This window comes from Botryllus schlosseri, chromosome 7 (assembly GCF_051294905.1).
Source record: "Botryllus schlosseri isolate E-star chromosome 7, Bs_hap1, whole genome shotgun sequence".
NCBI classification, from domain to species: Eukaryota; Metazoa; Chordata; class Ascidiacea; order Stolidobranchia; family Styelidae; genus Botryllus; species Botryllus schlosseri.
In genome coordinates, this window is record NC_137242.1 from 7,015,373 (window position 1) to 7,038,749 (window position 23,377).

The 23,377-nt window shown below is 42.1% G+C and overlaps 2 protein-coding genes across 7 annotated transcripts in view; one reads left to right on the forward strand and one right to left on the reverse strand.

The window, feature by feature from the left end:
* Window positions 1-23,377, reverse strand: part of LOC145443853 (uncharacterized) — a 90,645-nt gene that overhangs the window by 48,713 nt on the left and 18,555 nt on the right. The window lies entirely within an intron of this gene.
* Window positions 17,294-22,358, forward strand: LOC145443844 (uncharacterized). Its single transcript, XM_080321799.1, has 2 exons — window positions 17,294-22,030; window positions 22,111-22,358. Exon 1 carries the CDS (start codon window positions 17,736-17,738, stop codon window positions 21,102-21,104), a length of 3,369 nt encoding a protein of 1,122 aa, XP_080177925.1. The 5' UTR covers window positions 17,294-17,735; the 3' UTR covers window positions 21,105-22,030; window positions 22,111-22,358.

The window sequence follows — 23,377 nt, forward strand, 5'->3', positions numbered from 1 at the left end:
GTTTCACGCCCCCCCCCAAAGGGGGCGCATCCCGCAGGTTGAGAACCCCTGCGTTAGTTAGTCGGCTTAATTCGCGCGAAGCTCCGAAAATTTCTATCATTCATGATCGAATCGGTCAATATGATCGGGAATTACATATATATTGCTGTCAATTTTTTTATCCTCTCTCTGCTCATGTATTCAGATTTACCGGTAAAGCTGAGTGAGGTGTCTTGGAAAATGTAGGGCCCGTAAATAATGACTTCTTTACGTAATGACATTTCGTGGCCTGTCTGCTATGTCAAAAGATATTCAAATCGCCCATACGTACTAAACTAAAAGACGCACACGATTTCAAATTGGTATTTCTGCACTGGCAATTAATATTTCTCTGCGAGATGGCATTTTTTGTGGGGTTTTGATTGCCAGGACAGAAACATTTGGCGCCAGCCATTTACGCACCCATGGGACAATTAAATATATATATGTATTGTATATAGTATATATATCGAAGTCGGTCAGCATAAAGGCAGTCTTTTTCTGCCAAGGTTTTCTCATTCTGGCACATTTCTCGGAGTCGCATGTTACATTGCCTGAAACTTCATATGTCTTGGTGCGATAATGGCTGACGCCGAGATGCCCATTTCTATAACTCATGTGTATTATTTCTTGGAGGAAAGGTAACCATTAGGTCAAGGGTCGGCAACCTACGGCCTGCGGGCCGGATCCGGCCCGCCAAGCGAAATCGTCCGGCCCGCGACATAATAATTAGTTATCACAAGAATATGGCCCGCCGCTTCATAGTGAGTTTTAATCTGCAGTGCAGCGCTGCATGAAAAATAATGCGACATTGCTCCAATATAATAGTAGCCTACATCGTATTAGTCTATTGTTACGCCATAAAACGAAGGTGGTTGAAGTAGGAGATGCAGATAGACTAGACTGGATCAGTGCTTATCAATCGGGTGTATCTCGCAACCGAAGGTGTTCCATGCTTTTTTAAAGGGTTAATCACTCTAACGGAGTTATAAATGTGTTCTTCCTTTGCTCCAAAAACGCTTGGAGCATCTCGGACGAAATGACGGGATTTCAAACTATTCAATTATAGATAACTAGCCTGTTAGTTAGCCTATCTATAGTTTGATTTTCCAGAAGGCATTGTGTGCCAAGACAAAAAACCTGAATAGTGTTTTGGCCACAATAGTGAAAACTGTTAATATGATTTTTGTCTCATCAACTGAATCAGTGACGCCAGATATTACTAGAACCAGAGAATCAATATGGCGATGTCATGTAGGCCTATATCTGTCATGTTCGCTCATTGAGTCGAGCAGCTATGCTTGCTTACACGAGTGTATGAACTGAGAAAGGAAATAGCAACTTTCCTCGAAAATAAAAATATCGCCCATCCATAATCTTGTAATCAAAGATGGGTATCTCATCTTGCTTTGCTGGTACATTTAACGTCACATCTGAACAAATTGAACTTGCAACTTCAGGGGGAAAACAACTACATACACGAGATGTTGAGGCGCATTCAAAACAAATCTCTGACTCTGGAAATGTCAACAGTACGAAGAAAATTATGCTCACTTTCCTATACTGGAGGAGAGAAAACCTGGTACCAACACTACATTTGTAACTGTGATACGAAATTTAACTACTGAATATTCACCCTCTTTTCCGACATTCCTTCTCTACAAAATGAATTCCGACTATTCAGTACTCTGTTTAATGTGAACGCCAATACCATTGCCTGAAAATTTCAAATGGCCTTTCTGAAATGCGATGCAGTTGAATTGAATAACAAATTTCATACAAAGAGCATATCGCTGCATGACTTTGAGAAAGAGTCCGTTCTTGAAATTGGTCTTTATCCCAGCTTGACCAGCAATGAAAAAGAAATTGTATCGATTTTTGGTAGCACGTACGCATGTGAGCAATAGTTTTGAACAATGAAATTCTCGAAGAGCAAGCTAAGATCACGTATTTCGGACGTCCATTTTGAAAAGGGTCTGATTCTTGTTTTATTTGACTTGTTACCAGAAGTTGAAAACCTTTCACAAAGCAAGCTGCGTCAATTGTCACAATTATTCTGTGTCGTTGAAGTGTAAATACATGTCTCTTCGGATTGGTATGATTGAGATTGCAGCAATGTAGGATAATATACCGAAGTGAGCGTAAAATATAGTACTAAGAAAAAATCCGGCCCGTCGAAAGGTTGTACACCCGAAATTTGGCCCGCGACTAGCAAAAGGTTGCCGACCCCTGCATTAGGCAATAAAAATGCGACCACAAAATGACGCGCAGCGCGTAAATTTTTCGAAAAAGTTGCCTTAATTTCCAAAAGAATACTTCATAATTAATGTTTATCCCCGAAAAAAATGTGGGCTCCCTTGGAGCTCGGGCCCCCCATCCCAATTGCGAGTTTGGGTATGCCAGTTATGGTCATGAACGCCAATATAGCTATTTCAACGCTCCATCGCCCCCTATCGCCCCCTTCGTCCGTTTTCGCCCCCCTATCGCCCCCTTGGCTATTTTCGCCCCCCTGGACGGACAAATCGCCCCCTGGGGGGCGATATCGCCCACGTTGGGAACCACTGAACTAAACTAATGGCATGGGAAATACCACTGAATATGAAGTTTATATTTAGACAAAACACTTGCAGTTTTTCATCAACATCTATAATACAAAATGATGATAATCTCGGAAAAGTTTAATTTGAGGATCCAGGAATATACCGTAATTTCCCATGTAGCCTAAAACACGCACCCTTAAATGGCGCAAATCGGCGCAAATGCCGATTATAAAAGCTTCTCATGTTGACAAACTTGCGCGTATGATAACTAACCAGCGATGTTTATGGTATGTTTTAGTATTCGATGTCATTCTGTTTTGCGATGACAATGTTGAGCAATAACGACATAACAATCGCTAATCATTATACAGTTAACGGCGTTGTCTCTGAACGATTGTTGATATCATCCAAGCGATAGCCAGCGATAGTTCAGAACAGCGACGGTATCTTGCGCACGAGGCCTAGTACAGATGCAATTGCTCTGGCCAACGATTATATCGTGCGTACCAGGCCTGATGGAGAGGATGTGACTGTTTAGGCTGGCGATGATATCTTACGCACATGGCCTGTTGTATATGCGATTGTTCAGGCCTGTCGTTGACGCGACAAATTGGCGAGGATTGGATCAATGACCTAATTTCACTCGCTGTACAAACGGCAAACCAACTCAGCAGGAGATCGCGTGCTGTACTGACGACTCTTGTTAATTGGCAACACGCTTATCGCTGATTGGCAGCACGTAACACTGATAATACAAATTTCTGATGGCTGAAAGTGATGTGCGATTGGAAACAAACATGAAGAAAGGTGTGATTTCAAGTTCTTCATCTAGGGAGATTTTTTCAATGCTTGTTGTACCTTATGTATAATCGCTCTTCGCTTTTTTCCATTTACAACGATTAGTTGAAAGCCCTCGGTGTTTGCATAGAATAACATGGTTTGTGGGGATAAGTCTCGTCTTCTGATGCTGATGAGAGATTATAGACGGACTATTCCGGCTGAAGATTTATTAGATTATAAGTAAATAATTCCAACTACACCTGTAGAAAGAAACTATGCGAGGAAGCAAGATTACTACACTAATGTAAGCGGTCTTCACAACTGCACGTTGTGAGGCACATCTTCTGAATTCCCTGTAGTGAGAATCAGGATATAACAACAATCCCCCCTTTTTGGATTTCAAAAAGTTCTCAGTCCAAGTTCTGAGTAGCCTGGTTATAGTCCGCTAGGCGACTCAAGGATAGCGGGATTCTGGGCAACGTGTTGGAGACATTCTCCTGTGCATGGGGGGCGTTGTCCTCGTCGTGTTGTAGAGGTTCTGCTGCAGAATAGTTGGTATTGCTAGTAGTAGTTGTTGTTATCATGTCGAAGTCCCAGTCATCATTGTCTAAATTTATTTGCTTGATCAGTTGCACATGACTTCTGTCACTCGTACGTTCCTACTTTGACGTCGTTCATGTGACAGGTGGTGTGCCTGCCATCAATTAATTTACGCAGTTTCACACCATCATCAAGCACAGCAACTACCTCGTACTCTTCCGGTCCAAAGATCGGTAATTTCCTATTGTTGTGGTAGTTTCTGATTATGATGTAGTCACCTTCTCTAATGCTTGATAGCTGTCGAAGAAGAAAGCTATTCACGAATGTTTGACGGGTGATCTTAGTTTCTGTGTCTAGATCTCTGGCCGCCATGACATGCTGTGTTGTCAAGATTTTCTATGGAAATTCTTGTCGGTAGCCCCATGAAACATTACCCGGGGATTGGCCGGTTGCGGCTTGTGGTGAGGACCGGTAGTTGCTGAGTAGTTGATTCAAGGCTTCATGTTTGTTTTGCCCCTGTTCATGACAGATCTCCATCGATTTTTCAAGAATTTTCATGTAGGTTTCTACTGGATTGGCTTGCGGATAGCTGGGGTAGGCAGTCTCGTATTGAATGTAGTACGGCTCTGAGAATTCCTTGAATTTGACTCCATTGAATGGTGGTCCGTGGTCAGTTTTATGCGATTTTGGCCGTCCATATTGTCTGTAGATGTCAATCATTGCTGGAATGACATATCTCGCTGCAGTACTTTTCAATATGTTGGCATCGGGGAACCAGGTCATCATATCTTGAACCCCCACAATATGTCTTCCGTCTAGTATTGGGCCAAAAAGATCGACACTGACACCCAGGGGCGCTCGGGCGGTGTCAGGATCTTTTGCGGTTGATTCGACAATGGGTTGGTGAAGAGCTAGCACATCTTGCATTGTTTCACCTATTTTCAGCCATTTTGTCGAGGTTTGGCATCCAAAAGTGCTCTCGGATACAGGCTTTCAGTATCGTTATACCCGGGTGATGGCCTTGGTGAGCATTATCTATGGCTTTGCTCCACAGAGATTCAGGCAGTATGATTTTGTCCTATTTTAAGACGAAGCCTTTTAACAGGGTGAGCTGATCCTGAAATTAACGGTACAGCTGGAGAGCTCTGATTTGGGTATGTAACCCTTTCTGATGTATTTAGTGAGCTTGCGGAGCACTAGATCCTTTCTGGTTTCTTCCCGAATATTGTCCAAAGATATAGCCTCTGTGTATGGGCTAATTCGGAGCCAGAACACTGTGCGCTAGAGTTTGTCAACTACATCTTGCCACGACGAAGGAACTTGATCCAGTGGCTGCGCATGGCGGGAGAGGTAGTCGGCTGGGTTGTTTTCCTGCCTCCTATATGACTTCAAATGAGATATCTTGATGAAGGAGTCTGATTCTATCTGTCCGAATCGATCCTTTTCGTGTGTTACTTAAGATGCTCACAAGAGGCTTGTGGTTCGTTATCACACATGTACTTGAGGACTGCCCACAATGAAGTTGCGGAAGCGTCTGAAGCCGAAGTCGATGGCCTCCAGGTCTAGCTGTGGGTAACCTTGTTCCTCTTGTCTTGTGGCTCGACTGGCAAACATGATTAGTTTGCAATCCGAAGAGCTGTTGCCTTGGGCAAGAATTGCTGATATTCCTGATACGTGAGCAATGAGCGATATGAGCATCCACAAAAATATATGTGCCCAGATGTGTGTTGAGGAGCGCAGGACAGTGCCTTCCTGCAGGCAATTTTGAAGGTCGTTGAATTGCTTCAATCTCATTTGTCTGACCATCTGAAATCTTTGTGATTTGTGAGCTGGCGTAGGGCTGATGTCTTGCGAGATAACAGGGGTATGAATTCCCCAAATGACTGCACAAAGAACATGACTTCATCCTTTGATTTTGGTGACGACGCGTATCGGAGAGCGTCAATCTTGACTGGATCGGGTTTCACCCCATGCTTAGTTACAATCATCCCCCAGAACGGGATTTCTTTCTGGCTGAAGATGCACCTGTCAGGATTTAGAGTCATACCAGCGGCCGCGATTTTCCGGAGAGCTGTATAGAGGGATTCATCATGCTCTTCCTTGCTTTTGCCAGCTATTATGATGTCGTCATGGATGACATGGACACCTGATATGTTGTTGAAGATGGGGATGAGAGCTTTGGTGAGCTTGCCGGGGGCGGGTTCTACACCCATTGTAAGCAGACATGGGGTAATCGTGATTAGTAACCGTAATCGCAATCGATCACATTCGGAAAAAATCGAAGTAATCTTAATCGATTATTTCACATACCTGACACTGGTCAACACATTTTTTTAGGCATACAAAGTAAGAGTGGTTTGGGGGTTCTGAAGGGCACTGATTCCGAATATGACCTTAGTTTTTTCAAATTGGCTCTTGTGGAGATAACCCATGGGGCTATTTTGAGCAAAATCTCCCATTTTCGCGGTAATGACTAGATATAAAATCGGCTCAGTCGTACTATAAAGTTTCGAAAATCAATCTACTGGTTATTTTTACACACAGAAGACTCTTTTAAATCAAAATACAGCAACAGGACTATATTTAGGGGTAATAGATTTACCATAGTTACAGATTTTCACTGATATCATGTACATGTACAAGTACATAAATAAACTCCAGTCATGTACGTAAGTATTGACCTTGATACTCAAATAATGTGGCATTAATTCAATCAGTTTTACGTCAACCAGCTATTGTAAATTTTAATGATCAGTTGGAATACAATATTATTGATATATTTTAATCACAATTGTTATTTTGTAAGATTTTCGCCTGTAAGATAATTAGTGCAGTTTTTTGAAAGTTTGCGGCAATGGTCTGACATAATAAGTTCAATTGTTCATCTCATCTGCCCTGATATCTTTCTTTTGTTGTTCTGATGTCTTGGTTGAACCTCTCCCCATGCTATTCAACAATACGATCAGGAGATATATCAAGATTTCTGAACAGGAAGTGAACTTTTATGCTCATGTTTGTGCTCATGTGTTCGATATGTAGATACGAATTTTCGGACCAACTGTTTGTGGTTGGGTGCTTTATGATCATCTGAAAGTTTCATTTACTACATCTTAGGAGGAATTACATGTAGTGAACTCCTTCCTAAAGTGAAATTGGAATCTTTCATCGGTATTCGAATATACCAGATACCAGATTTAAGCTTCTTTGATAGGGTTACTAGGTATACCCACTCAGCAGGAAAATATCCATTAACCATTCAAATGAAAGGAGACGGCTATGAGTATTGTAGTTAAGCCTTCAAAGGACAAATTTTATAGTTTTATACTCATCTTTAATCTTGGTAGTATGACCAATTGATACAGGAGTATATGTATTTCTATCGTGCAGAAGTACAAATTTTAGGCTTGACAAACTGCTTTTTTGACAAACAAATATTTCGCATCATGTCGATGACCGATGATCGAATGACTGAGAATGACATGAGGGTACTTCATAGTCAATTAGTTATTTATACGCAGTATAAAATTAGAAAAAACTACGATTTCCTACCAAGTGAAATATTTAGGGACAAATACAGTAATTTTGGCCTTTTTTAGGGGTATAAATATCTTCTGTCAAAGAGCCAATCCGACAAAACTAATGTGATATTCGTAATCAGCAACCTCAAAAACCCCAGAAACGGCTCTCAGATGTTCTGCCTAAAAAAATTTGTTTTCATTTTGTTGACCAGTGTAATCAATTTCTTTGTAAAATAACGATTACGTTTTACTACGGCAACGACTATGACACAAACTGAACATCTGCGAAGAAGTAGGCTAATAATGCGATATTATATCAGGTTATTGATAGCAGAAACTTCGAGTTTTCTAACTTCTTTGTTCATTATTACATCACAAATATTTTTAATTCTGAGTGAATTAAAAAAAAATTGAAAAATATTCAGCAGTTAAAAAATAATGCGATTCTAAATCCCCTTGTCACTAGGTGGCGCTACATGCAAAAATCTTTAAAATCGATATTTTTCACTTTAATGACGGTTGAGTACCAATTAAAATGTCTAATTAAGCAATTCTGGGGCCAAGGAATTCAAAAACATCAACTGTTTCGCTCCAAACTCGAAGAAAAAAAGTTACGAATGAAAAAAATTGGCGCTTCTTCGATAGTAGGTAGACATTGAACAATGTTCACCACGATCACCAATAAATGTTTCTCATGGCCACGGTAAAATTTCTACACATCAAAATAATTTTTTTTTCGCTTTGGTATTAGGGTTGGGGAAGAGGGATATTAGAGTTGGGTGGGGGACATAGGCGCCGAGTTACGGGGTGGTGGGGTGGCACAGCCACCCCATGACACATTTATGGGGTGGCGGCCACCCCATACAATAAGAATAAACGCCCGCCGTCTGCGATTTAAAATCATCAGCGCTGTCAATTAGCGAGTCCGTGATAACGCGTAAATGCCAACTATTTACCATTAACCGATACGCGTGCGAATAATTGAATACGCAGCTTCGTCGGCGACGACGAACTAGTGCTTGAAATGCCCCAATAAATTGTAATCCGTGATAAAGTAATCGGACAATTGAAGCAACCACGTTTACGACGTAGATTTCGACACGCTTGCGCTGAGAAACACCATTTTCTCTCTCGGCCAGAGGAGCGAATTCACGTTCCCTTTCTCCTAAATAAATTGTATTTGCACCCATATTCGTTTACAGAATAATTCTTGAGTTAGTTCCGTGATAGTCTCTTTAATTAGAGGCTTCGAGCTTGTCAGTGTTTGAGTTGTTATTTATACTGTGCATTGTGCAGTGCACGGCGTTGAATTACGTTGTCAAATATTGATGCAACACGAGATTGTCGGTGCCGCAAATTCTGAATTTATTTCGATTAGTTTGAACGGGAACCTTCTATGTTCCAATAAACTTCATTACTGGACGGACTCTATCGAGCGCAACCATATCGCGGATCGAATTTGAAACCTTTGGGATATGTATTTCTATTGATAAAGTCGCGGCATACGCCCATATTGCTCTTACTGCAATAACACGTGGATAATTCAAAGCGCACCATTTTACGATCAAATTCGACTGGCCAGCATTACAACCCCAGGTGCGTTGCCAGAGAGTTTCTCATTTATAACTAGAAATCCCGTCCCTTTGAAATGCCAATTAACTAATTCGTATTATCGATGCTGCGTACTGCAACTTAGCGAGAATCATTTGTATGCGAAATGGGTTATCGATATCTCAAGTTCACTATCGGCGATGGTTTGGTTTAGCTCATCCGCATGCGGGCCTGCTGCCGTCCGCAGAAACACTTTCACCAGACAGTAACATTTTCGGAAAGTAATATTGTTTGTGTTCATGTATCTTTTTGATTAAAACTTATGCCCACGTCTGAACCAATTGTGCTCGTTGCCATTGCCGAATCTGGGTATTTAGTATGACTAGCGCACCCTGTAATTGTAATTATTGCAGGTTTGCGGCATGTCTGCTGTGGTGATTGTTGTGATTGTATAAGTGCTGATTACTGTAATTAGTTTACTTTGCTCTGTTCATTCCTTTCGTACCTCAGTTGCTTATATCTGTGTTGTCGAGTGCATGTCCTAGTTTCGTGAAGTTGATTGTAGCCGAATTTCAGTTAATAAAAACCTAGAAAGCTGTCAAGCAGTTTCGTCTTCGTCTACCTACGCTTTCCTCGAAAGGTCACCACAATTTTATATGTACACAGTGACAGGGGTGCCTCATTTCTATCTAAGGAAATCACCGATTTCCTGACACGCAGGCGCATTACAGAAGTCTCCTGAAAAAAATAAGTGCGTATTTTGTGGCGGTTTCCATACGATGCTTCGCAAGTTTTGTCCAGCCCGAAACAGCGAATGCTCGAGATGTGGCCGACGGGGTCACTTTGCCAAAGTTTGCAAATTCAATTTGGCTTCGCTAGCCGGTGTACCCGGTTCCTTGAGGCGTTCGACGCTGGAAGTTTTTGTTGCTGAGAGGTTGGTCAAAGTACTTGTAGATTCGGGAGCATACGAATGCTACATTAGCTCATCGTTCGCCAAAATTCTCAATCTCGTTCTTACTCCTCGGGATTACACTATTACCCTTGCATCAAAGTCATCTTCTGCTCGAGTTATTGGTCACGCATACGCGACACTTCGCATTGAAGATAAAGATTACGGTGCAACTCAATTTTGCGTCGTTGATGAATTGTGCGCCGACGTAATTATCGGCTTGGAATTCCTCAAACAGCATAAGAGAGTTATATTTGAATTCGGTGGGCCGAAGGGAGATCTCGTAATAGGACGCAAGCATTGTGCCGTAGCTGCCGCTAAAGTGAGTGATCCGCCTGAGATATTCAAATTTGTTGATCCAGCTGTAAAGCCTGTAGCTGTGAAGTCGAGAAAGTACAGCTCAGAGGATCGATCTTTCGTACGGAGCGAGGTGTCGAAGCTCCTGGATGAAGGCGTTATAGAGAAGTTGGTATCTCCCTGGCGAGCTCAAGTTTTGGTAACCAAGGGCCCTCGACATAAGAAAAGGTTAGTGATTGATTACTCGCGGACGATAAATCGATACACCCCTTTGGATGCTTATCCGCTACCAAAAATTGATGATATTGTCAATGAAGTTGCAAAAGGTGTTGTTTATAGCACGATCGATCTCAAGTCTGCATATCACCAGGTGTCTCTCTCTGCGGCCGACCGACCTTTCACAGCTTTTGAAGCTGATGGCTGTCTGCATCAATTTCGTCGCCTACCCTTCGGCATCACCAATGGGGTCGCTGCATTTCAGCGGTTCATTGATAAATTCATAGCAGACAACCACTTGAAAGGCACAGTAGCTTACTTGGATAATGTAACTATATACGGAAGGAATCAGAAAGAGCACAATGAGAGGCTCTCTTCGTTCATGTCCGCAGCTGATTCAACAGGTCTGACTCTAAATAAAAATAAATGTGCGTTTGGGGTTTCGAAGCTCTCACTGCTCGGCCATCTGATATCCCATAATGATATTCGACCTGATCCGGATCATTTGCGACCCTTAACGCAAATGCCGGCTCCAAGCGATACTCGTAGTCTGAAGCGCTGTTTGGGCATGTTTTCGTACTATTCAAAATGGATTCCGTCCTTTTCCGACAAAGTGAAGCCCCTCTGTGAAAATGTCGTGTTCCCATTGCTTGAAAAACAGAGAAACGCGTTTGAAACGTTAAAACAGAATCTACTTCGCGCCTGTTTGAGCTGCATCTATGATGACGAACCGTTTCAAGTTGAATGCGATGCTTCCGAAGTTGCGATCGCCTCTATTTTAAGCCAAAAGGGCCGGCCTGTTGCGTTCATGTCTCGAACGCTATCAAAATGTGAAATGAAATACCCCGCTGTAGAAAAGGAAGCTTTGGCCATTGTCGAGTCTCTTCGAAAATGGGATTATCTCTTGAACCGAAACGAATTTAAATTGATAACGGACCAAAAGGCATTATCTTTCATATTCAGAAAAGACCATCCGAGTAAGATTAAAAATGCAAAGCTCACTCTGTGGAAACTCGAGTTAAGTCCGCTAAAGTATCAAATAATTCACCGCCCTGGATCCGAGAATATCGGGCCTGATACTTTGTCTCGTGTTTGTTGTTCGTCCCCAGGCCAGCCACACATGAGCCTTCAAGAGATCCATGAAGCGCTGAGTCACCCTGGGATTCGACGACTTGATCACTTTGTCCGATCCAAGAATCTACCTTTTTCCATGGAGGACGTTAAAAGAACTTGTGCTAATTGTCAAATATGTGCTAAATTGAAACCTCGGTTCTTCATGTCTAATGAAACGAACAAGTTGATAAAAGCTACTCGACCATGGGAACGAATTAGCATCGATTTCAAAGGTCCCGTTGATGGACCCAGAAAGTTCGTACTTGTTATTATTGACGAATACAGTCGCTTCCCATTTGCTTATCCTTGTCGCGACATGACGTCGTCAACGGTCGTCAATTGTCTCTCATCCTTGTTTTCGCTTGTCGGTGTACCGGAATATGTACACAGTGACAGGGGTGCCTCATTTCTATCTAAGGAAATCACCGATTTCCTGACACGCAAGCGTATTGCCACCAGCAAGTCGACTCCTTATCACCCCACAGGCAATTCGCAATGCGAGAGGCTTAATCAGACTTTGTGGAAATCCGTCAAGTTGCTTTTGGAAAGTCGGAGATTGCCGGAGAAACTTTGGGAATCGGTTTTGCCGGATGCTCTGCATTCCATCCGGTCGCTCTTATGCACGGCAACTAATTGTTCTCCTCATGACAGGTTCTTCAAGTTTGAAAGGAGATCCATGCTGGGCGACTCCATTCCCGACTGGCTTCTTCATGGCGGCACCGTACTTCTACGAAATTTTGTGCGGAACAAAGGCGACCCCCTCGTTAATGAGGTAGAACTATTGGATGCCAATCCTAAATACGCCTCAATACGTTACAGAAACGGCGTAGAATCTACGGTTTCCGTTAAAGATCTCGCACCCTACCCTGTTTCTACAAAGTCTTCTGAGGCGCTTGAAGGAAAGGAAAAAGAGTTTTCCTCTGTCTGCGACACAACGGAGCCGTCTTCCGATGAACATACCACGTCGTCCAGCAGCGAAAAAGATGGCGTTGCTTGTAAAACATTTTCTCCGCGTCGCGACGAAGTAGTGCAGCCCAGTAGCAGTGTAGATGTCGAAGAACCTCCACTGCGCCGATCCACGCGCATAAGGCGCGCTCCCGAACGTTACGGGCAAGGGACCTCGTAAAAGCTAGTCCCTATTTTTCTTGGTGGGGGTGAATGTGGTGATTGTTGTGATTGTATAAGTGCTGATTACTGTAATTAGTTTACTTTGCTCTGTTCATTCCTTTCGTACCTCAGTTGCTTATATCTGTGTTGTCGAGTGCATGTCCTAGTTTCGTGAAGTTGATTGTAGCCGAATTTCAGTTAATAAAAACCTAGAAAGCTGTCAAGCAGTTTCGTCTTCGTCTACCTACGCTTTCCTCGAAAGGTCACCACATCTGCAATTTCGTTATCAGCGCAACCTTGCCGGCCGATTGTACAGTCTGATAAAATTGATCAATACTATGTATTTCGCACAGTGTACTAAGACTGATTTCATCAAGTTAGCTAGCGCAAAGTTGAAGTGTTTTATTGTGTGTGCCTACTAGTTGGAATTTATTCCAGTGCACATAATATTAATCCAATTATGCTTTGCGAACGTAAATCGAGAAATGCAGCAATGCAGTCAAAATCGATGTCTTAATCAGCAACCGATTCTCGCGGTGCGAGCTACTCAATACCAAGTAAAAACCCGTCGTGTTGGCGGAAAGACATAATTAAATTACTGATTGGCCGCGAGCGTTTGTCTGTCTTTCGTGTTACAGAATTGTCGCGCCTCGTTACTTCTCAGTCCAGCGACGAATGCTGAGCTGACCTAATTTCGCAATCACCTCAGGGGGAAATTGCGTCGCGTTACATTGTGCGATGCGATATGCGTGTACAGTAGGGTTGTTAAGATTTGAAAAATTGTCCGGAAACTTCGGCCATTGTGATCCAAATGATGGTTTAGTACACAAAAACAATTTCATGAGCAATTTTGGACATCTTCATCGTGATCTTCCTTTTCCTCAAAGCTCCCATAGATCAGGGGCCAATTCCCATAATTATTGGGGATTCCCCAGACTTTTTACCTAGCTCTTATTGTAAAGCAGTGCTCTGAGGTGATGATTGTACCTTTAGTGGATTTTGCAGTTGGAAACGACCGTCTATAGGTAATAAATATCATGGTAATATATCTTTTTGGCAATCGTAAGTAGTATATACGATCGCTCGCGAACGGCTATGGGGCTCTTATGGCGGGGTGGCACGGTGCCGAGAAAACCGGGGGTGGCACGGTGACCCTTATCTCTTATGGCGGGGTGGCACGGTGCCATTGTGTCTTATGGCGGGGGTGGCACGGTTACTTTTTCGGGTATAGGCTGCGGCGGTACGGTGCCGTGAAAACTCGTGGTGGCATGGATACCTTTTCAGGTATAGGCGCGGTGACATGGTGACCTTTCAGGAGAGATGATTTGACTAACGTTGTGGGTATAGGCGCGGCGGCACGGTGTTGAATATGTATCAAGTAAATAGTCATGTGATTGGTCTTTAGTTAATGTGTATATTCCAAATTACGGTGAGTGCGACAATGATATATCGTTATTCTTATGGACGCGGCGATGATTCGTACTTTCGAGTATAGACATCTCTCGCGTGGTGTTGAATATGTACGAGTCACCATTCTCATTTCGTAGTTTAGTCGTGACAAATGACCGATCGTGTTCTCTTTCGTCGCTATTGATCGCTAGCTGAATAATACTTCAGATCGGATTATTCGCACCCTGTATACCGCTGTTTCGCACCTACAGAATAGTCTGCTGTTCACAGCCGTGACTTCGCCGCGATAGCGCAATTTTCGCACCGCGATCAGTAAAACAACACCGCGCTAACCCAGTTGTCGAATCACATAGATCAAACATTTCTTGTGGATGAAATATTGTATTACAGAGTACAAATACGCAAACTATTCTTTCAATTCAACAAGTCTAGTTAACTGATCGATTCTCAATCTGTCGACACAGTTTTTAACACGAGTGAGTTGATATTTCTTCCCGGATACGAGCGAGGCTTTGTTCCATTGATCCAAAACCACCTCGCCAGTATCATCCTTCAACGTAAAACTGTATAATTTCAACTCCTTTCCGGTGTCAGAATTGACCATCTTCTCCTCTCGAGAAACACACGTAGCGGCGATCGACACGTATTCATCTTTATTCCCGTATACCGATTCACAGGTCAATAATGGGTATTCTTCAGTCGTATGTCTCGATTTTCCATGCGGGGTTACTGACGAAGCCCGTCCCAGTAATACAGCAGGTTTTCCAGTAAATTTGTCAATTTGGACCCAACCGGATTTGACCATAAGTTTTTTTCGTTTGTTGAATGCTTTCTCAATGGCCCCGAACAATTCACGATTGAAACACGTGAAAGATATCTCTTCATTATTACCGTCGATGAATATACCTTTGAGATATTGACAAACACCGCCTCTTTTGGGCGATGAAACGAATTTGACGCCGACGTGAAAATTTGAAGTTGATCCGACTTGCATGTTGTTGACGCTGTTCGATGTCATATCGTTTGGTAAAGTGAGAGTCCTCAACAAATCAATCGTCATTTATAGAATTAACCACGTGTTATAAAACAGGTTAACAGCCTTTGTATAACGCTGATGATCCGTGCGAATAGACTTGGTTTGAAGTAGACTTTACAGGAATTCTGTAGGAAATTACACCATTCACAAGTGGTAAAGGACACGAATGAATTTTCTTCTTACCCAGTCACTTATCAATGTACTGTAGTGAGTATTCAAGATGTCTGTTGTTAAATCTCTGTACACCGCGATGTTATGAATGTCGCTTTTCATCGCTGCAATGCTTATGACACTAAAAACACCATTCCAGTCGATGCCATATGATCGAATCGAGTTAACCAAGGCAGCGAAATCACACTTTCGAACACGATTCACGTTTTCTCCATGTACATAGAAATCTAGCACTCTGTGGATGAATTTTTCCGTTTCGCTCAAGGTGGGGGTTGTTAAGTTATGATAATACAGAAGGTAATTCTCAATGATCACACTAGTCGTCATAACGAGTAACTATCAACTGAAAAAGTAAACCATGACACCGCGAGGTGTTAAAATGGTGAAATATACCGCTCGATCACCTAGAAAGAAGGGGTCTGTGTTAGCGTGTGAAAAATTAAATCTATAAATAGACACCACCGAGATTCGGTTGTTATACTTCACTGTCGCAGACATAAACGTTGGAGCAGTTAGATTAATTATTATACAATGGCCGAGGCTCAGATAGATAATCTTGATAAATTTGGTTATGAACCAAACGCATTTGAATCGCAATTTGAAGAGAATGCGGATATCTTTGATGCGATTAATCCTGGTGATCTGATGACGCCTGATTTAAGGGTTGAAGCCGCAGAACGCGACTCTACGACAACGATCGAAATGCGACCAAACCATACAGATATAGCGCACCAGGCGTGGCTGAAGTCGGGTCAACTAGCTAGAGAAAGCGTGATTAATGATCTCACGAACTTGGTGACGACACCGTGTGTACCGATCGATGAGGCGGCCGTTAACCCCGAATTACTGAGTACCGAGAAGTCGTCGACTTCCGGAGTGACGCTACCACGCTCTGCTGAGTCGCTATCGGTGGTTGATACTCCTAAATCTGCATCAAACAGGAAACTGGCTCGAAAAAGAACCATATCGACAACTGTGGGGGTAGGCATACCACCAGCTAAACAGCTTCGTAATGATAAATTGAAAAATTCGACTCGTACTGAACCCAGACAGAAGGCCGGCAAGAAACCGGCGAAGTCTAAAACCGTGAGTGACGATGATTTTCGCGACGACGTGAAGGGAAAAAAGAAGCAGGAAGAAAAGTTATGTCAATACACAGTTGACAAGATGGTCACCTACCTCCAGACTATTGATGTTGTTAAGCCGCATTTAGGTTCAATACTATGCTATGTTGATTCGTTGACGGAGAAAAAAAATTTGACAGTCACAAAGCTCATGACTGACATCAAACGATTGCTTACTGTCAAGGGTCAGCGTTGGAGTCTTGATGAGATTCAGCTTGAATTAAATACCGCAACCGATGAGTACTTGCATCGACTTCTAGAAATTAGAACGAAATTGAAGTATAATTTGTGATTGTGCTGTATGATTTTCGTTGTTGTGCGTGTGTATTCTCAATTTCTGTTTACCGTTTCAGATTTTACATTAGAGCCATAAATCATAGCTTCCGAAATTCAACCACTAGTGGTGCCGGCGCTCGTGTAATCTCGAATCAGTGGTTTAGGTCTTTCTCTCCCGGTGTCGAGCGGCGAACAACGTGGCTTACTGTCTGGGTATATTCGATCGCGAATTGGTGGATAAGGAGTTAATTAGTAAGTTATTCGGTACGATTACTTTGATTTATGAACGTAATATGTTATTCGTGTATCCTACAGACAAAACAAGCGTCGGAATTGAAGTAAAGAATTACATAGGTGAGTTATTACTGTTCAGAACTAGTGAACATGATGTAATGATTTTGTTGTTGAACAGACAGAGCAACTCAAGTTGAAAACACGAGTCTACTGGTGAGTTATCTGCCGCATCACTACGTTAGCGAACATAGTTTGATGTGTTACTTGTTTTATTAAGCATAAAGAATCAAGGAAGACACCGGTGAAGAAACTAGATTGTAAGTAAAACTAGTTTAATGTTCCTCAAGTGCTGAATTTGACCGCGTGTTATCAATTTTACAGATGAGTCGACGACGGAGAAATCGTGTTCGTGAAGAACCGAATGCACCACCAGAGATTGGGGACGAACGCCAAGAAGTTCTAAATCAGAACTGGCAAGCGATAAAATCGTATGTAGTGAACAAGACTAACCATGTGTATAATATTCGAGTCATCGGTCGGGAGCTAGCGGATGTTTTCCGTGATATACAAGCTATATTTTTCTCAGAGTCGACTCGTTTCAAAATCAATTTCGCGTATGCATTTATTTTGTACCACATCGAGACTTTGAGATTTCGTTATTTTCATGCATCGGCGAATGTTGATAGTGTATTAGAAACACCGGCGGCGATTTCAACACTAGCTAAATTCAATGAATTTGTTGAGTCTATAAGGTTGGAAACGGCACTCGATTTATTACGAAATTCTCGACCAAACACAAAGTCACTGCCGGTCTGTCTGACTAATGTACAGTTTTATGTATATCCTACCGACGGCATGTTGATTGGTTGTGCTGGTATTAAGCTACCGATATGGCTTGCGAGAGCGAGATGTATCATGGCATTTACACGTCGAAAAAACGGCACGAGGTACAAGGATAATTTATGCGCTTTTCGCTGTATCGCGCACTCACTAGGAAAAGATACAAAAGCACTGGCTCAGCAGTTTACTTCGGTGTATAGTGTAAATGTAGAATCTGGTGTGACTCTCGACATGCTGGACGATATCGAGGACTTGTTTAATGTGGCCGTATTTGTGTACACAAAAACTGAGGGTAAAGCTGTCGCACTCCGTCGTAGTACGTTTGAAGCGAAACCTGTGTATTTACATTTAGAAAGCAACCATTTCTGTCTGATTACTGATATATTCCGTTACGCTGAGAGCTATCAATGTGATGTTTGCGAAAGATTTTTCAATTTGCAGTATGAATTGACCAGACATAAATGTACAACAGAACCTGTTGAAGTGTTTCCCGGCGGCGTGTATAGCCCTCCTCTTAATATATTTGAAAAACTTGATCTAGAAGGGGTGTTTGTTCCTCATCAGCTTCGTTATTTCAAATACCGTATCGCGTTCGATATAGAGAGCATGTTTGAAAAGTGTGATATTCCGGATTCCTCCAAAACTTCGTGGGAGTGCAAACATATTCCCATTTCTGTTAGCATATCATCTAATGTGGAAGGGTTCTTGGAACCGTATGTAATTGTCTCGAACGGTGACCCAAACGACTTGTGTGCGGAAATGGTTGATCATTTTCATGATATTCAAAGTGAGTCATTTAGGTTGTTACAGATGGAATATCAACACTACTTGGACATGCTCGAATGTAAAATTACCGAAATGAAGGCACTCGACCCCGCCGAGAGAAAAATACCACTTGAACGCTTACAAGAGGAGTTTATGCGATATTTAAAACAAATCCCTGTTTTGTCGTTCAATGGCGGTCGGTATGACTTGAACTGTCTCAAAGAGTACTTGATGGGTTTACTCGTTGATGAAAATCTGAGTGTATTGAAGCGTGGTAACAACTTCCTCTCGTTGACAACTAACAGACTTAAATTTTTGGACATTGTAAATTACTTGGCACCCGGGTTCTCGTACGATGCTTATTTGAAAGCCTTCAAATGTAGCGCCGCTAAAGGTCATTTTCCGTATGAGTTTCTGACTAGTTTGGAAAAGTTGGATTATACGAGTCTACCTAGCCACGATGAGTTTTACAGCTCGCTAAAAGGTCGTAATATATCCACAGCTGAATATGAAAACTGTTTGAAGGTTTGGAACGATAACAAAATGACGACTTTACGTGATTATCTCAAATGGTACAACGCAATCGATACTCATTACTTCATTGAGGGGTTAGAAAAACAATTTCAATCTTTCAAAAGTCAATTCAGTGTGGATATATTCAAGGAAGCTGTCTCCCTACCCGGGGTTGTATCAAGACATCTTTTCAATAGTATCCCACGTGATTTCACCTTGTTCAATGATGAACACCGGGATCTGGTTTCGCTATTCAGAGACAATTTAGTGGGCGGACCGTCGGTCATTTTTCATCGATATCAAAAACAGGGTGAAACTCGAATCAAAGAATTTTTTTATAAGGAAAACGCTCAGATTACCCAACATGTAACAGGGCTGGACAGCAATTCGTTATACCTTTTTGCTTTGAGTGAACCTAGTCCAACTGGTTTCCCGGTACATTGGCAACCACTTGATGCTGAGTGTACTAAATTCAAACCTGTAAAGACCACACCGAAATGGGGGGAGACAGCAGCTCAATGGCTAAACTGGTATTCGTATATCAATAATGTGCATGTCCACCATGGTTTGAATGGACCTGAAATCCGCGTAGGAGCTCGTAATTATCCTGCTGATGGGTTCTATCGTAATTCAGCTGGTCAAGGGGTAATCTTGTCTTTTCTTGGATGTCATTTCCATGCACATCAGTGCAGATTTGGCTGTGATGATTTGGAACGTCGAGAACGGACTAAACGTGTTCATGATTATTACAAAAGCCTCAATTATCAAGTCGTATGTAAATGGGAATGCGACTGGCGCACGGAGAAACAGGAAAATCCTGATATTGTGCGATATCTTAATGGTATTCAACCACAATTGACTCGAACCAAGTCTGTCACCGCACAAAAATTGATGGAGATGGTAATGACTGGTACATTCTTCGGATGTTTATCAGTTGATATTTTTACGCCAAAACATTTGCAAAGGAAGTTTGTTGAACTATGTCCGATATTCAAAAATACGATGGTGTCTCGCGAGCATTTGACAGGTCACATGAAGCAGTTTGCCATTGACCGTAAATTACTCACCAAACCCACGCGCATGTTAGTTGCTTCATACTGGGGCAAGAAAATCTTGTTGACCTCTGACTTGATCAAGTGGTATGTAGAGCACGGGTTGATTATATCCAAAATTCATGAGGCGGTCGAATTCACAAAAAAGACCTGTTTTGACAACTTTGCGAAAAATGTCTCAGATTGTCGACGAGCTGGGGACCGCGACCCTAGCCTAGAGATCATTGCCCTGACCCAAAAATTAGCCGGAAATAGCAGCTATGGCCGCGTCTTGATGAACCCACGTAAATTCAAACGAACCTCCTACTGTGATAAAAGCGAATTGGGTGTCAATGTGAAGGATCGTTTTTTTGTGAAATGTGACGAATTGAACGCCGATCTATTTGAAATAACGAAGCGACCTAAAACGATCAAGTGGGGTAACTGTATTCAAGTGGGATTCTGGGTGTATAACAATGCTAAGCTCAAGATGCTCTCGTTTTTTTATGACTGCTTGTGTAAATATTTCCGTGACGAGTGCTTCATGCTATTAATGATGGACACAGACTCCCTCTATCTTTCGCATTCAGCCTCATTCGATGATATTCTTATCCCCGAGAAAAGGGATGAATTTTATCTTGAATACGAGAACTGGTTTCCACGCTATTTTTGTGATGAGCACCGAACTGAGTTTTTGGATGATCCGGTTTCTTTTGATCGCTCGAGGCAGTGTTGCAAAGACACGTATGCGTATTACCTTCGTCAACCGGGTTTGATGAAAGTGGAGTATGAAGGTGGTACATCTTTCTGCGGTCTCCAATCCAAAAATTACTTTTGCGATGGTCCAAAGAAAAAATTGGCTTCCAAAGGTCTCCAGAAATCCAACCCAGTCGATTTCGAAACTTTTCTGGATGTCTTGACATCTAAGGAGACCGCGGGGGGTGTGAACAAGGGGTTTCGGTGCAGAGATAGGGGTGTCTATACGTACAAACAACAGCGTAAAACATTTTCCTATTTCTATGCCAAACGCCGAGTGCTCGAGGATGGTGTGTCAACCCTACCATTAAATGTGTAATTGTATATTTTGTGTGCTATTGTATTTTATCTGTGTGTTTGATTTTATTTTGATTTACTTGTATTTATTATGTGCTAATGCGTCATTTGTTTTCCAGATGGATAACGCTATTTCATATATTGAGTCAGTAATGTCAGAATTGGATTTAAATAGTTTGCACAAAGAGACGCTTGAACTGGAGCAGGAATTAACACAGCTCTCGATTCACGGTACCGACGACAACTCACAAGACCGCACGATACCCGATCGATCCAAGGCGCGCCGTCGGGAACTAGACGAGAAATGGACCCGTGTCCGAAGTGTCTGCATAGAAGCGCTACTTCAACTACAATTTCCTGATCGAAAGACGCCGAGTGATAACCACATCCTATTCAACAGAGCAAAGCTGACAAATTATGTGGTCTTGGGAAAAAATTGTTCGTGGATACCGCTTTTCGGTCACGAAGAGAGACAAGCCTACTTGAGAACCCGCAAGCGACATCGAAAATTCCAATTTTTCCTTGATCAACATAGAGTCGCAAACAGTTTGAAACGAACTCGTTCTGACTCTGAAAGTAGCGATGCTACAACCGATGATTTTTGCGAACATGATGCGTTTGGTCATTGTGAACATAATCTTGTGGTGAACCCTGATAGTTTTAGGTGAAACTTTGTTTACAATCTGTGGGTGTTTTCGAAATGATGTAACTATAACATTTTAGTAACAACATTTCCTGGTATCTGTGTCTTGTTTTTACAGATGGCTAGTAATTACATAATATCTGTTCTAGAACAAGCAGGTCTGACTCGGTTACACGAAAAGACACTTGTACAACGCCGCGATCATGTACACTTCGTGGAGCTGTATTTGAAACGAGAGATATCGCATGAATTATACGAACAACGCGTATCGAGACAACATAAAGATTTAAAAGAGTGTTCAAAAGGTGAGGTCTATAGTTGTTATAGAAACACTGTTAGATTTTAAAGCGCTATGAATCCTCTTATGTGATTTATTATTTTGCAGATTGGGATCAGCTGCTTGACGACTTGAATAAAGCATTCGTAACACTACGACTTCCACTGACGAAATTACGAGGGACAGATGAGGATTTCATAACCCGGGGAAAATTGTTGAATCGAACTTTACTGGGATTGTATATTCCGCTAGAACAAGATGACTACAACAGTGGATATTCCCAATCTTGTTGATATATAAACAAATGCACTTATCGAGTTTTCAATAAACAACAAACGATGGAATTGATCCACCCATTCGCGTGTATTGTGAGTGGTCCTTCGAGAAGTGGGAAGACTACTTTTGTTGCAAAGCTGATTCAGCATGCGACATCCATGATTAAACCAAGTGTATCCAGGGTCGTGTATTGTTACAATAATTATCAGGAGGTTTTCAAGACGATGCATAACGTAGAATTCCACGCCGGTCTAGATATTTTAGAAGAGTTGAAGGTTTGCTCTGAAGACACCTTGATTATAGTGGATGATTTCATGACTGAGACAGCGAAAATTGCAGACTACTTCACAAGATTTTCTCATCATTCGGCAAAGTCAATTTGCTATATCACACAGAACCTGTATCACAAGGGTAAAGGAGCACGTGACTTGAGTCTTTCAAGCTCGTATATGGTGATTTTCAAGAATCCGCGCGACCAACAGCAGATCAGTTTTCTTGGTCGACAAATGTACCCAAACTCTAGATTTTTAACAGAGGCTTATCGTGACGCTGCTAGACGACCTCATGGTTATTTATTTCTTGATGTCACGCAAGAAGCGCCTGAAAATCGACGAGTTATGACCAATATATTTCCTGGTGAAACCATGGTGGTTTATAGCCCGATGGTATAAATAGCCAGGCACAGAGACGACTTTAAACTCAAAATGACCAAGGTACCAGCTCGGACACGGCGGCATATACCCACACTAGAGTTCCTACATAAAAGTAAACCCGAGATACGCAAGCAAATTATATCGGGAGCCAGCAAAGAATTGATCGAGTGTATATGCGATTGTACAAAGAACATTTTAAACGGCAACATCCCTCTTTCAAAGTATAAAAGAAAGCGACTATCAGCTCATAAATGTAGTTTACGTCGACTTGTCAGGAAAGACATCCCCATTCGACATAAAAAACGTATGGTTAACCAGCATGGGGGTATGTTTATGACTCTATTATCAAGCATCCTACCCGTCGTCACTGGTTTACTCGGTAATCTTTTCAAAAAATGACTTCTTTTAAAAAAATCTTCATAAATCCGAGCCCGATCAACGGAGCT

Coding starts and splice junctions, on each gene's coding strand:
- LOC145443844 (XM_080321799.1), top strand. CDS start 17,736: ATGTTGATTGGTTGTGCTGGTATTAAGCTACCGATATGGCTTGCGAGA.